The 16,600-nt window shown below is 46.1% G+C and overlaps 1 protein-coding gene across 2 annotated transcripts in view; it reads right to left on the bottom strand.

The window, feature by feature from the left end:
- Nucleotides 1-2,532: 2,532 nt before the first annotated feature.
- Nucleotides 2,533-16,600, bottom strand: part of RBM18 (RNA binding motif protein 18) — a 16,498-nt gene continuing 2,430 nt past the window's right edge. For both annotated transcript variants that reach the window (XM_080991020.1, XM_080991021.1), the window contains exons 2-6: nucleotides 15,674-15,801; nucleotides 6,919-7,045; nucleotides 5,789-5,875; nucleotides 5,372-5,457; nucleotides 2,533-3,345 (exon numbers count right to left, since the gene is read on the bottom strand). In XM_080991020.1, the coding sequence (XP_080847146.1) occupies nucleotides 3,186-3,345; nucleotides 5,372-5,457; nucleotides 5,789-5,875; nucleotides 6,919-7,045; nucleotides 15,674-15,801 (588 nt within the window). In that variant the 3' untranslated portion in view covers nucleotides 2,533-3,185. The remainder of the gene's footprint in view (nucleotides 3,346-5,371; nucleotides 5,458-5,788; nucleotides 5,876-6,918; nucleotides 7,046-15,673; nucleotides 15,802-16,600) is intronic.

The following is a 16,600-nucleotide window of genomic DNA, read 5'->3' as shown; positions in this document are numbered from 1 at the left end:
TCAACTCTAGAATTTCCATTTAGGGCTGGGAAAGCCTCTTGCCTGAAATCCTGGAGCTAGCTGCTGCCAGCCAGTGTAGACAATGCCAAGTTGGATAGACAACAAATCTGCGTTGATAGAAAGGCAGCCAACGATGCTCCTATTCTGAACCATTACAACTCCACCACCCCTGGTCATTGGCCATGCTGGCTGGAGCTGATGGCAGTTGGAGTCCAACAGCCTTAACTGGACCAAAGCCTCTCCACCACAGCCTTAGACTGGCTTGAGAGATGAGTTTTGCAAGATGCCTTTCACAACTGCCTTCCTGTAAAAGTCCAAAGGGTGTCCTAAATTGGTGGATGCACTTAAAGCAGAGGCTCAAATGCTTGCTCAGAAGAGGGAGACCAAAATGATCCAGCAGTTGAAGCAATTCTCTTTGAGGTTACAATTTTGGGAGCTTTTTAGAGAAGGTGACTAAGAGGAGACTTGTTAGAAGTATAAAACATTGTGCATGGTAGGAAGACAGTGTTTCAAGAAGGATCCTGCCCCCCCCCCAAATCATGACACTAGAACTTGTAGACATGCAATGAAGCTGGATGTATCAGGACAGACAAAAGGAAATCCTTTTTCACACAGCACAGAGTTAAAACTATGGAATTCACTCCCACAAGGTGTGGAATGGCTATCAACATGGATGGGTTTAGAAGATTAAACAAATTCATAGAGCTATCTGTGGTTCCAAGTCATGAAGGCTATGTTCTACCTGGATTGTTGGCCAAAGAACCACAAAGAGTACCGTATTTTTCGCTCCATAAGACACACTTTTTTTCTTCCCAAAAAGTAAGGGGAAATGTCTGTGCGTCATATGGAGCGAATGCGTGGTCCCTGGAGCTGAACTGCACCGGGGAGAAAAGCAGATCATGCTTTTTTTTTTTAAGAGGGAAGTGGGTGTTGAAACAAAGCCGCTAATTGGCAAGCGATCAGGGAGGGAGATAAGGACATTAGCAATAAAGGAGGCTGCCTGGGAGGGGGGAGGTAAAGACAGCCAATTTGCAAGGAGAGGAGACAGGAAGACTAAAGCAATGAGGAGAGACATTAGAAGAAAAGGAGGAGCAAAAAACTGCTCCAGCTAAGGAAAAGACACTAAGGCAAACAAGAGGGAAGGGAGTGTTGAAAGGAAGCAGCTGATCCGCAAGCGATCGGGGAGATAAGGGACGCTAGAGATAAAGGAGGCTGCCTGGGAGGGGAGAGGTAAAAGCCCATGGATCCTCAGGATTTTTGCACTGGGTCACCCCAAAGTCACCATCAGATCACATAGCATGTCCATGGCTACAGCCTGCACCAAAAAAACCACCCACCCACTGTTGTGTGAGGCCGCAATGGCGCAAAAACGTAGTTACAAAGCATGGATCCTCAGAATTTTTGCATTGGGTTACCCCAAACTCACCATCAAATCACATGTCTGTGGCCACAGCATGAACCACAAAAATCATACATCCACTGTTTCTTTCAGAATATTTTTTTTCTTGTTTTCCTCCTGGATTCTTTTGCCCCATCTTTTTATGCCTGCCAAACAGCCATGTCATGCTTATGATATTTTATTCTCTTGTTAATTATGCTGTTTTAAATGTGCATTTTATATTTGACTTCATTTAGCAATGTTTTCTTTTGAAATGTTTTAAGATTTTTTTAAACTTTATGTTAGATATGTATTCTGTAGTTAACCTTTATGTTTCATCTTTAAGATAATATTTTAGTTTTCTGTTAATTATGTTGCTTTGACTGTATACTCTATATTTGACTTTCTTCAGATTGGTTTATTGATGTTTGATTGATATTTTAATATTCTGTAAACCACTTTGAGATTTTTCTTAAAAATATAAAGCGGTATAGAAATGAAATTAATAATAATAATATGCTGTAGCAACGTCTTAGAAGCAGCATTTATTCTGTGTGTGAGAGAATACATCATTCAAGATAGTGCATGCCATCTCAGTGCTTATAACCACCTACATTATATGCATGATTTAAAGGATTTTAATTTATTCATCTCAGCACTCAACGTAAACAGTGCAGCCTGACAAGGCAGTAGCAGCAAATGTTTAAGTGCTGGAGATTCGCCCTTGCCACTGCCAGAGTTGGATGTGTGTTAGGATTCTGCAAGAGGATCGAAACTTGTGCAAAATCCTGCTTCTTGGCTATCTTAGCTGTCATCTAAAACACATTAGGTGACTTTAGCTTTTCCAGATGGAAGAAGCTTCAAACTATAAGGGTAATCCCAGGTGACACTGAAGGGGTCAGTGGGGTGGCTGAATTTGGTGTTTGTTGCGGCGGGGGGGGGGGGGGACGACCACACAACTTAAGTACCTTGTACACCTTCTTGCTGTTCCCCCACCCCAATGAATAATGATACGAAGGAGTAAAATATACCAATGAGATCAGTGTGTATGATTTGGGTGCAGAATCGGGACCTTATAAGTTTGAAAAGGCAGAAAACGCCCAGTTTTGCTGCATTCACAAGCATTTCACATTAGACTATTTTGCTTCAAAAGGTGCACTTCGAAAGTCTGCATAAAGTTTATTCCTGTACAATCATTAGAAAGTTTTGATACATACACCCAGATGAGCTGACGTCGGCAGAAAACCCAGCACAGAAATCCCACCCCATTCTTGCCAGGATTCAGGGTTGTGTCCCCAAGGTGCCAGACACAGGAGAAACCCGGCTGGCTCAGCTGCGGAGGTCACATAATTCATCCCATGTTTAGATGCTTGTCAAAGCTACCGTTTTCTAGCCTACTAGCTGCATCAGGATTCTGTATCTTCAGGGTGGAGAAATACAGCAGGAGTGTGTTTGGTGTGTCTGTGAGAGAGCGTGAGAACTCACACATATATCTGGAGTCTTGATGCAGAACTAGCCACAGGAGTAGATGCTTCAGGTTTTACTACTGAGAACAACCTTGGGTTCTTTACAGGTCTGGAGATGGTGTTGCAGTCCCCCACCATAGTCACCACCATCACCACCACCACCACCAACACCAGGAGAGGATTTGCTCCCACGTGCAAATGGAAGATGCAGGAGAAGGTTCTGAAAAGCCCAGGATGTCACACTCTATGGGGAGGCAATGAAGTCCCATCCAATACAGTCCGCCTTTCATCCTGGTGGACCTTTGTTAGTGCCAGAAAGGGACGTTGCCTCTGACAGCAAATCATCTCTTTGACTTCCAAGCCGCTTTGGAGTATGGGGCAATCCGTTTTTTGTCTGGTGGCTTAAAGTAGGAATATGGCGCTGCCGGTGGGAACTCTGCATCCGGGTTCTCCGCCATCATCTTCAGCTTGGCCTCAATGGCTTTGATCTTCGTGCTGACACTGTGGAGGAAGCGAAGAGCATATCTGGTTGAAGCGTCAGCCTGTCTGTCCTGGGCCTTGATTTAAAATCAGAATCTAATGTGGACGGGGGCTTAGAGCTGGAGAATCATGTAACTGTCATCATCATTATTATTGATTCGTTCGTATCCTGCCTTTTCCCTCAAATTGGGACTCAAGGCAGCTCACCCAAATTAAAAACAACACAGATAAAATGTATAAAAGATAATAGTTAAAAAGGAATCAAGCTCTAGTAGAATTAAAACAATTAAAAAACCCTTTTAATATACAGAGAACAAAAAGAAAACAGCACTGTTAAAGCTCTTTCCTTTAAAAAGTGTCAGATCCCAAAGGCCTGCCAGAATAAAACTGTGAAGACCTGCTGGCCGAAAGCCAAGGAGGAGCCAGTCTAGCTTTAGGCAAGGAGATCCAAGCTGCCTGGGGGCTGACACCACTGAGAAGGCCTTCTTCCATGTCCGTCCCCCCCCCCCAAGCATGCCTGTGAGGGTGGTGGGGAGAAGGGCCTCTCTTGAAAATCTCAGAGCATGGACAGGCTTTATGGGAGGATACAGTCCTTCAGACAGCCTGATCCTAAGCCCTAGCGGGCTTTCATAACCAGCACAAGTACTACGCACCTCTAGGAGCTTCAGAGTTGTTTTTCTTCAACAATAGTCTTTGCAAAACCACCTGATAAGCGGCTTCTGAATCCAAGCGAGCTCTCAAAAACCAATTGGTGTTCTGGTGCCAGAGAAGGGTGTGGTATTTACAAAGGCAAAATGCTATATTGCAGCTAGAGCAGAACACTGTTGCCCACCTGCTGACAGGTACAGGGTGGTGAGAATGCATTGTACCCCTTGGGAAACATCCCTGCTAATTTGTGGTTTCCAGGCCCAGTTCTGGAACTCCAGGTGCACCCTATCCACTCACCAAGCCTTTTCCCCAGGGGTGACCCGGCCATGTGGTCTGGGGATCTACCATGTATTCTGAATTTGTCTTATGAATGGAACTGCACTGCTGATTTGATGCTGTTGACCGCCATGGCATTCCCGCCCCCCGCCCCTGCTTAAAGTTAGCGCTCCTGAAATTTTAAAAGAAGAAGAAATAATCTGAGGTGCTGTTTTGGGCGTTACAAACCCTCATTCAGGAGGCGGGGCACCCTGCAACACTTTCTGTAAATATGTTTTTGCTAGACTGCAACTCCCATCACTCTTCACCACGCTGGCTGGAACTGATGGGAGTTGAGTCCAAAATGCATGAAGGGTCACAGATCCGCCCCCCCCCCCGCCTCTCCCACACACTAGAGTGGTACCTCGGGTTAAGTACTTAATTCGTTCTGGAGGTCTGTTCTTAACCTGAAACTGTTCTTAACCTGAAGCACCACTTTAGCTAATGCCGCCGCGCCACCACTGCACGATTTCTGTTCTCATCCTGAAGCAAAGTTCTTAACCCGAGGTACTATTTCTGGGTTAGCGGAGTCTGTAACCTAAAGCGTCTGTAACCTGAAGCGTCTGTAACCTGAGGTATCACTGTAATGTTAAACTATTGCAATGCACCTTGTGGAAGACTTTCCTGAGTTTTCTGCTGAAAGGCAGCCAAAAAAATATTGTAGAAATGAACCAAAACTCACACCCAGAACTTGGAAGCCCAGGGCCCAACGTAAAGCAGCCATCTGGATGCCAGCCTCATCTAGGACTATGGGGCTGGGCTAAGGTTCGAATCTCTCCTTGGCTACAAAGCTCATTGCCTCCCAGCCTAACCTACTCCGCAGGGTTGCGGTGAAGATGCGGAGAGAGATCCAGGATCCCAAGGCACTGGATCCATAGTCCTGGATCCAAAGAGCTACCTCAGGTTCACTGGAATGGGATTTCTGATTCCACACAAACACAAACAGACGGAGTACCCTCCCCACACCCAATCTGGTATCAGATCACCAACTGGTTTAGAAAACCCAGTTAATTGCACACACACCCACACCCCACACCCCAATGCATACAGCATGTTGCGGACATGGTAAAAGCACAATTCTCACCTCAGATTAGACTGGGTTGGCTCTGAGCTGGACGAGGGTTCCAGGCTGATGGGAAGTATCTTTTCATTCTTGTTTTGATCATATCTCTGGGCAATTAGGGGTGTTGGTGGAAAGAGAAACAGCAGAAATTATTTGACAAGAAGGGAAACAGGCCCAACCCACAAACAAGTAATACAGTGGACGCTCGGGTTGCGATTCGGCGCTTCTGCACATGCACAAAGTGCGATTTAGCACTTCTGCGCATGCGCGACCGCTGAAATCCGGAAGTAACCTGTTCTGGTACTTCCAGGATTCGGTGGTCTGCAACCTGAAAAAACGCAACCTGAAGCATCTGTAACCCGAGGTATGACTGTACAGGGAAATGGGAGGGGCTGCCTGCTCTTCTCTAAATTGGGAAGACGGTCAGGTTCTGCTTACCTTGACCTGGGCATGAGCCCACCGCACCACCAGCTTTTTGGAGAGGGCTAGCTTGCCATTGAGGGACTGGATCGCCTGCTCAGCTTCCTGCAGGAGAAAAACACCGTCAAGGAATGAACCCCTTTCCCAGGGGCTTCAGCTGAATATTTCTGGGCAGTTACTACTCTGAGCAGCTAATGGGTAGTGCCAGGCTTTTGAGGGGGGTTTTCGTTTCAAAAGGGGCTGCAGCATAGAATTTAAGGGGATAACAGGTGCCCAGGTTTCTAAGTGGCCTGCAGGATGCACCAGACTTTTAATCTTCCCAGCCGCTCTTTGTAGAACCATCAAATTGTAAAGCTGGAATCATGGACCTGTAGAGCTGGAAAGGAACTCTGAGGATCATCTAGTTCAACACCCTGCAATGCCGGAATATGCAGCTGCCCCATACAGGGAGCAAACCTGCAACCTAGGCATTATCAGCAACGCACTCGAACCAATGGTCATCTGGTCCAACCCCCTGCAATGCTCAGAAAGCTCCAATAAACACTTGAGTGCAGTTTGCAGAACCAGAACAGAAAGCAGTCAAGGAGTGTTTTTAAAACGACCAATGCACCATTCCAAAACACACAGCAAATCTCTCTCGCCTCCAATTTTCCCAAGGCAACCCTGCGGACAGAAAGGCCAGCAAAAAAGATATAGCTCCGAGGGCAGGAAAAATTGCTATACAATGAAACTCCCTTGGGGAGAGAATGTCTATGGAAACACACCCCTCCCCTGCAAAAAAGGTTTGTTGGGAGTTCAGCAAAACATCTGGAGGGCACCAGGTTGGGGAAGGATGGCCTACTACAGTCACCTGGCACAGCCAAGCCTACATCCCCACCAGAATCCTTAAAGCTGTGGAACGCTCTAAACTGAGTGATCCTCAGCTTTGGGGATGGGGACGCAGAACAGTGGCAGAGCCCTAGATTCAATCCACCTGCCTGCGTCCCTGGAGAGCCACCTTGCCTCAACCAGGTGCTCTGCAGATGTGGTTGGGACCCCAACTTCCACCAGCCCCAGCCATGGATGATAATGTTGTAGCTGGGGAAGCCTGGAATAGACACGGGTGAACTAGATGAGGCAATGGCCTGACTCAGGACAAACCAACCTACCTGCTTGGTTTCAAAGTTCACAAAGCAGTAGCCTCTGGGCTGCCCTTCCAACATGCCAGACTTGTGGAAAAGGAAGTCAAATTGCTTCACCTTGCCAAACTTCTGAAGGAGCTTGAGAAGGTGGTACCTGGAAGGAGGAGGAGGGAGAGAAGCCAAGATGATGACCTCTGTTGGTTAAGAGGGTTTGAGTGAAACGGAAGGAGGACAAACCACTAGGCCAACTCAATTCAAGCAGATCCCAGCTTGTTGCTTGGGAATGGGAAAAAATGAAGTTGTGCCCAGTATGTGTGTGTGTGGGGGGGGGAGGATTTGGAGGGGAGAAAAGTTATTGACACTTTCAATAAAGGAAATTTTAGGACCTCAAAAGTCAAAAGATTTATGGTATGGTGGTGCCCAGCTTATCAGCAAAAAACTGTTTCAGGATGACCAAGGGGATTTAATTAGTTAGTTCTATGTCCTGCTTGACTGCAGAACCTCAAAGCGGTTCAGAAAAAGAATGAAACAGTAAGATTATTAGTAAAAACAATCAAAGCATTAAAAAAAAATTAAAACTAGCAATAAATGAAAAATGCATTGTCATTATAAATATATAAATATCTAAACAGCAATGTTTTAGCAGATACCGAAAAGAGTGAAAGTGCCTGCTTGTTATCAACGTGCCTGCTTGTTATCAACAGGCAGGGAGTTCCAGAGCGTAGGTGCCTCCACACCAAAAGATCAATTTCTCACTAGTCTTATGTGCCAACTGTAAGTGGCAGTTCTTACAGACAGAAGCAGTCGAGTGGGCATATACAGGGTAAGGCGATGTTGCAGGTAAACTGTTCCCAAGTTATTAAGGGCTTTGTATACTGATGAGTGAGAGCTGAGGACCGTTCTGAGGGTGGGGCAGTTTACATGGTCCAAGGCTGCTGTGGCCTTCAGCTGCCAAACTCAATGCAGTGACCTTGTAGCCACACGGGTGCCAGCCAGTTCTCTGAAGCCCAGTACAAGGAAGGACATTCCAGGAACTGAAGCGATCTCCCAGGCCAGGTTGCTACAGATGTGTTCCTGGAACAGGAAGGAAACAAGGGCCAACTCAGTTTGCCCTGGCCCAAGAAGACCCTAATGAAGTGGTGGAAGAAAAACAACAGCCGGGTCTTATGGTGTGGGGAAGTAGTCCTCATACTTTCCTTGAGGTGGTGTGGCTGGAGGGGATATGATGGGCGCAGAAAGCAAAATCTATCCAAAAAGCCCTTTTAACAAAGCCAGAAAAGTACTGGTGACTTTTTCTTCTTAGTTTAAAGCTTTGGAGAGCTGTTGTTCCAAACCTTTTTCGGGCCGCTACCCTATTGGTTCCATAATCTTGTCCCCATAAAAATCATTGTTCAGAACATTGTCCTCACCTGAAAACACAAACACCTTTTGCCACTTGGCCGAGAGAAGCACACACCTAGCTCTCTCCTTTAGCAAGTCCTGTTGGGGTGTCTCATTTAAATGCATGTTTGTGCGGCTGTGCGTCAACCTTGATTTCATCAGGATTCACCGCGCATCTTTCCCTGCGGTGTCTCCACTGAGCACAGCTGGAAAGCAATGAAGCCTCAGGGACATCGAGCTTAAATGATATGCCGGAATTTGCTGGGTGGGTGAGAAATGCTGAACTGAAAACAATTTAGAATACCACTGCAGTGTTCATACATGGGCAAAGTTAGCAATGCCCCTCTCCACTCTGATGTTTCACAAAGGGATTTCTCAAGTTGGCAGAGACAGGGTTGTCCACATGAGAGAGGAGGAGATGGTCAGGAAACCATCTTCCAGTGGAAGCCCTGGAACCCTGGCCTAGCCAAGCAAGATGAGCCAGAAACGGAAAGAATATGAGGAGTTGTAGGTCAATGATAGGATCCTTCCAAAGGTTGCTGGACTCCTACTCCCATCAGCCCCAACCAGCATCCTACACAAACCTACCTAGGAGCTAGCCCCACTGAACTCAGAAGCTTAATTCTGAGTAGACTTGCATAGGATTAGGCTGTTAAGTACATAAACCACTGGTACTCTTGAAAGCAGCCAGGGAACCTACAAATGTGGCATATTCACAGACAGGCCATCAAATAAGCCAAAGGATGTTCTCGGCCTGAACCCTACGAATTAATACCAGCCTGTTGTTCTTTAACCTGTTGCCTTCAGTTTTTCTGTTGTTATTGGTATTGCATAGGTGTTGGTGTTACTATAATTTTTAACATGTGATGTTTAAGTGAAAAGTTATACACACACACAATTTATTGATTTATGGAGAAACTGGATGCTGGCTCTGCTTAGGTCTGAGCTGAGCTGCATGTTGAGCTCTCCTTCTGCACATGGGCCTTTGCACTCTGAGGAGTTTGCTGTCCAACAGGAACTGCCTGCTACAGCAGTGTAGTTTTCTTTGCTCCTTTTAGAGAAAATATAAAAACCACCTGTTATGTTTGTGTGTGTGGCTATATGCTGTGTAGTTTACCCAAATGTCGCCCTCTAGCTCATTATTCTGAAACCACATACACACACACACACACACACACACACACTGGAAGCTGATTACAAAGGCACTAACTAGCACTCAGTTCCCTTGAGTCACAAGAAGACAGTTTCCTGGATTCATCACCCACATCTTCCAGTTCTTTACTTCCAGTATTTTTGAATGCAAGGAATTATTAAAGAGGCCCAGAAAGAGTTTGTGAGAAACTGGAGAGCTGCATTGTGAAGAAGGAACAAGAACCGGGCTGTTGGAAATTCCTGGAGCATCTTGATGGGCTACCTGGGACGAGGCAGGGGAAGGGGAAGGTCACAGCTCTGCTGCGGGCTGCAGCCAGGTCCCCATTGCTACTTCCTGTCATCCAAGGCAAGTGTGGGACAGCCCGTCCAAGCCCCGCTTCCTTTTCCGTCAGTCTTCCTCCTGGCACCCTAAGAGCTATTCAAACACTGAGTCAAGGCTTCCTCTGAACAATGCTGTCCCAAGGATACAGGGAATGGTCCTAGCCACATGCTAAAGCCATTAAGGCTGGGAATCCTGCCCCACTGGGAACCAGCAAGCTGTTGTTAAAAGATGCTGTTTGCTGAGCAAAGCTTATCAGGATGGAACTCAATGCAGCAGGCAGAGCTGTGGCATAGCCTTTTCGAAGCCCCCCCCCCCCAAAAAAAATTGAGGCAGAGGCTAAAACGCAATGCTCTATCTAAAAGACAGTAACATGCACTCCTATGTAAGAAGCACATTTTGCAAGGGGCAAACTGTGGCATCAATGCAACCTTGGTAACAACCACAACCCTCCCAAATGGAAGTCAGTGCAGTTTAAGCAAGGTAGGCTGGGACTTTAGGTTCTTTGCAGTAGATAAGAAAAGGACTGTTGACTCACAGGAGTTTAACAAGAGCATAAACAAAAATGCCTCCACCACTTTTCTGAAACAGAAAAAAAAAACTTAGGGGGAAAACCTGGACTGGATTTGTGTGTGGCAGGGCTATGAGCTGAGCTCTAGTATTGAAAACAAATCCCTAGTCCTGAGCATGTGTGGTCATAGACAGAAATATTGCCCCCATTTCCAAGTTCCTGTGTCCTTGTCTCCCCATGCTCCCAGCCTTCCTTTTTCACCAAGCTCTGGTCAGTGGTCTTCAACATGTGTGTGTGTTGGAAAAGGGGGTGGCAGGCCTTACTTAGAACTTAGGAACTGAAACAAATATTTAGAATACTGGACAGAAGCCGGCTAGGAATAGCAACTAACATCCCACTCCAGACTGTGGTTTTGGTGCCGTTTCAGCCAAAAATGCAATGGAGTCTAGCTGTCCAAAGTTCCTCCTCCTCTCTCCCCTCACCCTCTGCTATTCCCCACTTGTAAAATGGAAATAGGGACGCGGGTGGTGCTGTGGTCTAAACTACTGAGCCTAGGGCTTGCCAATCGGAAGGTCGGTGGTTCAAATCCCCACAACGGGGTGAGCTCCCGTTGTCTGGTCCCTGCTCCTGCCAACCTAGCAGTTCGGAAGCACGTCAAAGTGCAAGTAGATAAATAGGTACTGCTCCGGTGGGAAGGTAAACGGCATTTCTGTGTGCTGCTCTGGTTTCACCAGAAGCAGCTTAGTCATGCTGGCCATATGACCTGGAAAAACTGTCTGCGGACAAACATCAGCTCCCTTGGCCAGTAAAGCGAGATGAGCGCCACAACCCCCGAGTCGTTCACGACTGGACTTAACCGTCAGGGGTCCTTTACCTTTATCTTTAAAATGGAAATACAGCCGTACCTTCATTTTGGAACAGCTTAGTTCCCAAACATTTTGGGTCCTGAACGCTGCAAACCCGGAAGTGACTGTTCCAGTTTGCAAACTATTTTCGGAAGCCGAACGTCCAAGGGGGGCTTCCGCGGCTTCCAATTGGCTGCGCTTTGGTTCTGGAAGTCAAACGGACTTCTGGAATGGATACTGTTCAACTTCCAAGGTACATCCATACAGTATGCTTTAAATAGGAGCCAAATTATAGAAGCATATGACTCCCTTGTTATAACAACTCCACTGGCTACCAGTCTGTTTCTGGACACAGTTCAAAGTTCTGGTTATGACCTGTAAAGGCCCAGGCTATCTGAAAGACCATATTCCTACACACAAACAAAGCCGGGCTCAGATATCTTGTGGGGAGGCCATTCTTTCCATCTCAGCACCCTCACAGGCATTCTTGGTGGGGATGCAGGAGACAGTCTTCTCAGTGGCAGCAGCTCCCAGACTTTGGAACTCCCTCTCTAGAGAAGCTAGACTGGCTCTCTCCTTGACCTTCCACTGGCAGATGACGACGGTTTTATCCTGATAGACTTTTGGGGACTTACTGTTTTTTACAGAAAGCGCTGTTTTTACTATCTGCATTTCAATATATATGCCTTTATATTGTTTTAATTCTATTAAATTGTTTTTAACTATTTTTTTTAATAGCTTCTTGTATTTTATATGTGTTGTTTTTAATCAGAGTTGGATGTCTGGGACAAAAGTGGGGTGTAAATAAATATAATAATAATTCCAAAGGAATTAAACAAGCAATGTTAAACCATTACATTCGGCTAAGCAGGACAACTGTGCCCTATGAAAGTTTGACCCAGGCTCTTTGACTAAATTGGATTTCAAAAACATTATTCAGAGTCATACAAACATCAAAGGCTACAAGGCTGAGCTTATGTGAATTGCTGAAGGGCCAACCCGTTCTAAAATAACCCATTGCCATCCACCCACCTTCTGTGGAACTTTGATCAAGCGGAATGATTTAATTGTTCCCTGCCCTGACAACAACCTTGTGAGCTAGCTTGCTGGTATCCACATTTTATGGGTTGGAAACAGATGAAGCACCAGCCCACAGTTGGACAACTGCACTCAGAATACAGAAGGGATTCCTAGAATTATATTGCTATGGGGGGCAGGTTGGAGGGAGGGATATTTGACTGCTCCTCCCATGTTGGAAAATTCAACCTTAAGTTACAGATGTGTGAGATTGTTAAATATCACATGTCTGTTTACATTCCAGCACAGTTTGTTGGGAACTTCTGTTGTGTATAGCTTTTGCTTTTGACTCTCTCTCTCTGAGGAGGTGGAAAAAGAGACGACATGTTTCTTTTGTCCTGATTTATGCTTAATAAATCTGTAGCTTGTTAGTATGTTTCCACAAGCTTCACACCTCTTCTGTTTGTGCAGTATGCTCTGCTGATATACTGTGCTAAGGCATTGAAGTCTGAGTTGCTGATTTGCATCGCACCAGAGGTCGGGGGATCATCATGGCTGGAAGGGCATGATCCAGCTGGGGGTTAGCCAACTGGCCTCTTGACCCCCGAAGGATGCTGACGGTAAACACTACCCACCTGGCCGCATAAAGCTTTTTTAAAAGGGGGAAGATAGGCTCTAAATCAATGTTTCTCAGCCTTGGTCCCCAGCTGTTGTTGGACTACAGTTCCCATCATCCCTAGCTAGCAGGACCAGTGGTCAGGGATGATAGGAGTTGCAGTCCAACAACATCTGGGGACCCAAGGTTGAGAAAAACTGCTCTTAGTGTTTCCTCTTAGGAGTTTGCTTTCAACATGTGAGCAGGTTTTGCTGCTGAAGGAGCACTGGCATGTCTGGAGATAGGAAACACACACACAGGCAACTTTGGAAAAGGAAATTATGAATTCATAGAGAAGTTTATCAGTGGCTGGTAATCATAAAGGCTAAATGGAACCTCTTTGTTCAGAGGCAGTCTACATCTAAATACTAATGGCCGGATGACAATAGCAGACCCTGTGATGGATTTTGTTTGGCTGCAAAGAGCAGGTATTAGATGGACCTTTGTTCTAATCCAGGAGCCAGGTTCTTCTTATGTTCTAGTGGGAGGGCATTTTCTGGATGTCCACAAGGGTCAACAAGTACCTGACAAAGGCAAGGTTTGAAGCTAAGCACCCCACGTTTTCTAAGTCCAAGCTCCCTTAACAATTCACTCAACGCCACTAACTCTGTAGCTCCAGATCTACAGAAGCTTCAAAATGTCAGACTTTACAAAGTCAGGCAAATGAACTTCATTTCCTAGATGCTGGGGTCAGAATTTTCAGGGAAAGAAAACTGTCTTGGATGTTCCCTGTCTTGTAAGGTATATGCAAACCCCCCTCCCCAACAAAAACCAGGAATGCCTCTGTTTGGCCAGGTAGAGAATCTGAAATCCCTAAGGGGCAGGTCAACCAGGCCTAACATGTACTTTTCTCCTTGCACACCTCCTGGGCCTTTAATTCCCACCCCCAACTTTCCAAACAGGCCCTTCCCCAAAAGGCCCAGGCAGCCTGTCAATTGAGCAGTGCTCACAATTACTCACCCCCAAGAAGCCACAGAAATATAAACACTGGGCAAAAAATGGTAATTAATGCAAAAACTGAGAAGAGGCCAGCCAGTGCAGCGCTGAATGAGTCGCCTGAAGAGGGCATTACGTTAATGATGGACTCCACTTAGAGGTACGATTATGAGTGCTGCCGGGCTGAAAGGAACGGCACTTGGAACAAAAACCTCAAGGCACTTCCCGAAACACAAGAAGCCGGGCAAAAATTGCTTCCACAGCTGAGAGGCCCACAATATCCGGGCGATAAAACAAGAACAGCTACTTGGAATGCATAAATTGGAGATTGTTTTGTAAAGTGTGTTGCGGGGGTGGGGTGGGGAGAGGAAAGACGGCCACCAGAACCCCTGGCCCGGCACATCTAATATCCCTCTGAGCAATCAAGCTCTCCTCCCTCAGCGTTTAATTGCCCCACTTCAACTTGCTCAAATGTGTTAGCACGCAATTTAAACGCGCTAATCATTTGGAGGCCAAGGGAATGTCAAATGCACACACTTAAAAACGTTCGCCGCCACCAGAAACGGGACTGGGGTGTGCACACAGCTGCGATTATTAGAGAAGCAGCTCGGAGGAAGCCCGAAGGGGCTTGGGCCAATGGAGTTTCTCTCAAGGCACTGTCAGCCACCAGGCCTCGCCACAGGCACAAAGGTTGACCCAACTACACTTGGTAAGGCAGTTACAGCCATTCCTGGATCAAGTTAGCTGGATCTCAGTTGTCCATGCACTGCTAACCTTATGGCTGGATTACTGAGATGTGCTCTATGTGAGGCTACACTTGGGCGTTGGTCTGGACGCTGCAGCTGGTGCAGAGCATGGCGGCTAGGTTGATTGTGGGAGCAAACGACGGCCAGCATATAACACCTTGCACTCAGGATTTGCACTGGCTGCCAATTTACTGCTGGGCCAAGTTGAAGGTTTTGGTACTAGCATGCAAGTCCCTATACAGCTCAGGACCAAGTTACTCAACAGACTGACTTATCGCATATGCACCCAATAGTTCACACCAGTCCATGGAAGAGTCTCTCCTGCAAATTCCAAAGATCTCAGACGCCCGCTCCACAGTAACTTGGAGCAGGGCTTTTTTAGTAGCTCCCCTGTGCTGTAGAATAGCACTCCTGCTCAAGATACAACAGGTGCACACTTTCTGGAAACAGCTGGAGACATTTTTGTTTCGACCGGTTTTCCCAGCTGGATGAATGGGTGTTTACCACCAACGTTAGTATTTTAGTCTTGTTGGTTTTGTGTTTTTAAACTGCTTTTAATTATTTTGTGTAACTTGCCTTGAGATGGCAGTTTAGAAGACAACTAATAAATTAATTATGGTGCTGGAGGAGACTCTTGAGAGTCCCATGGACTGCAAGAAGATCAAACCTATCCATTCTGAAGAAAATCAGCCCCAAATGCTCACTGGAAGAACAGATCCTGAAGCTGAGGCTCCAATACTTTGGCCGCCTCATGAGAAGAGAAGACTCCCTGGAAAAGACCCTGTTGTTGGGAAAGATGGAGGGCACAAGGAGAAGGGGACGACAGAGGATGAGATGGTGGGACAGTGTTCTCGAAGCTACTAACATGAATTTGACCAAACTGCAGGAGGCAGTGGAAGACAGGAGTGCCTAGCATGGCGTCCATGGGGTCTCGAAGAGTCAGACACAACTAAACAACTAAACAACAAATAAATTAACTGTAATGATGATGATGATGATGATAATCCCCTAGACTCAGCCACTGGGATAACAAAGATGTAGGTAAAATTGGCACAGTGGACAGGAATTAAACAGAAAATTAAATGATAGCAGAAGCTGAGTTCAAATAGTAGCAAAACAGAAATGATGGTTTGTTTTCTTATTTTCTTTGGAGAACCCCCTTCTTTTCCTGCCACTCAAGAGCTAAATCCCAAGCCCCTCCCTTCCTTGCCCCTCACTCACTCTGTAATCTTGGGGTCGAGGTTTCCAATCCACAAGCGATGTCCATCCTGCAGCGCCCCTTCGGACAGGATAGACGCATTCTCCAAGCGCAGGCTCTGCATGGGAGGCACTGCGGTCGCCATCCGCACCTGGGGAGGTGGAGAGACAACGAGGAGAGTGCGGTTGGTGGGGTGAAATTGAAAAAGGAAGATGTTGTACACCCAGCAAGATTATCAGCATCATGAGAAAAATCCTGCTCAGTTTTGATCTCTTGCTGATATTTAGAGCTTCACTTCTGAATCTGCTCCCTATGACAAGATCTAGCCCCGGGAAACATGACTGCAAACCTGGGTCTCCATATGTTTTTGAACTACAATTCCCATCATCCCTGACCACTTGTGCGGCTAGCTAGGGGTGATAGGGGTTATAGCCCAAAAACAGCTGGACCCAAGTTTGGGAAACCCTGCTCTAAACCATAGCACCACCACTTCCTAGTAACAGCAATTTGGGGATAATGATGCTGATGATAGTTATGATGATACAGCAGACTGTTATTGTACACAGTGCTGGTATGCTGATCTTTAAAGCCTGCATAAAGCCCTCCTGATGTCATTGAACTGCAATTGCCATCATTGCTACTAGAGCTGACGGGATCAGAAGTCAAAAAACATCTGGAGAGCCATAGGTTGCTCATTCCCACTTTAAAGGCACCTGTAGTTTACATCCAGGTAACAAAGGCTATACACTCCTATCCACACTTAACCTGGGAGTAAGATCCATTCTGTTTACCAGGACATTTTTCTAAGCAGACATGTAGAAGATTTCACTGAAAAGGATTATCTATTTGTTTTCCTTTCCTTTGTGTTAGTGTATTATGACTTGCTAGTATTGTTTTCTTTCTTAGGTTTCAGTGATAAAATTTATTTTTTAAAAAATAAAAATTATTGC

The sequence above is a fragment of the Podarcis pityusensis genome, assembly GCF_964106645.2.
Source record: "Podarcis pityusensis genome assembly, chromosome: Z".
NCBI classification, from domain to species: Eukaryota; Metazoa; Chordata; class Lepidosauria; order Squamata; family Lacertidae; genus Podarcis; species Podarcis pityusensis.
Note: the sequence above shows the minus strand (reverse complement) of the source record. Positions and strands in the feature narration are given on the sequence as shown.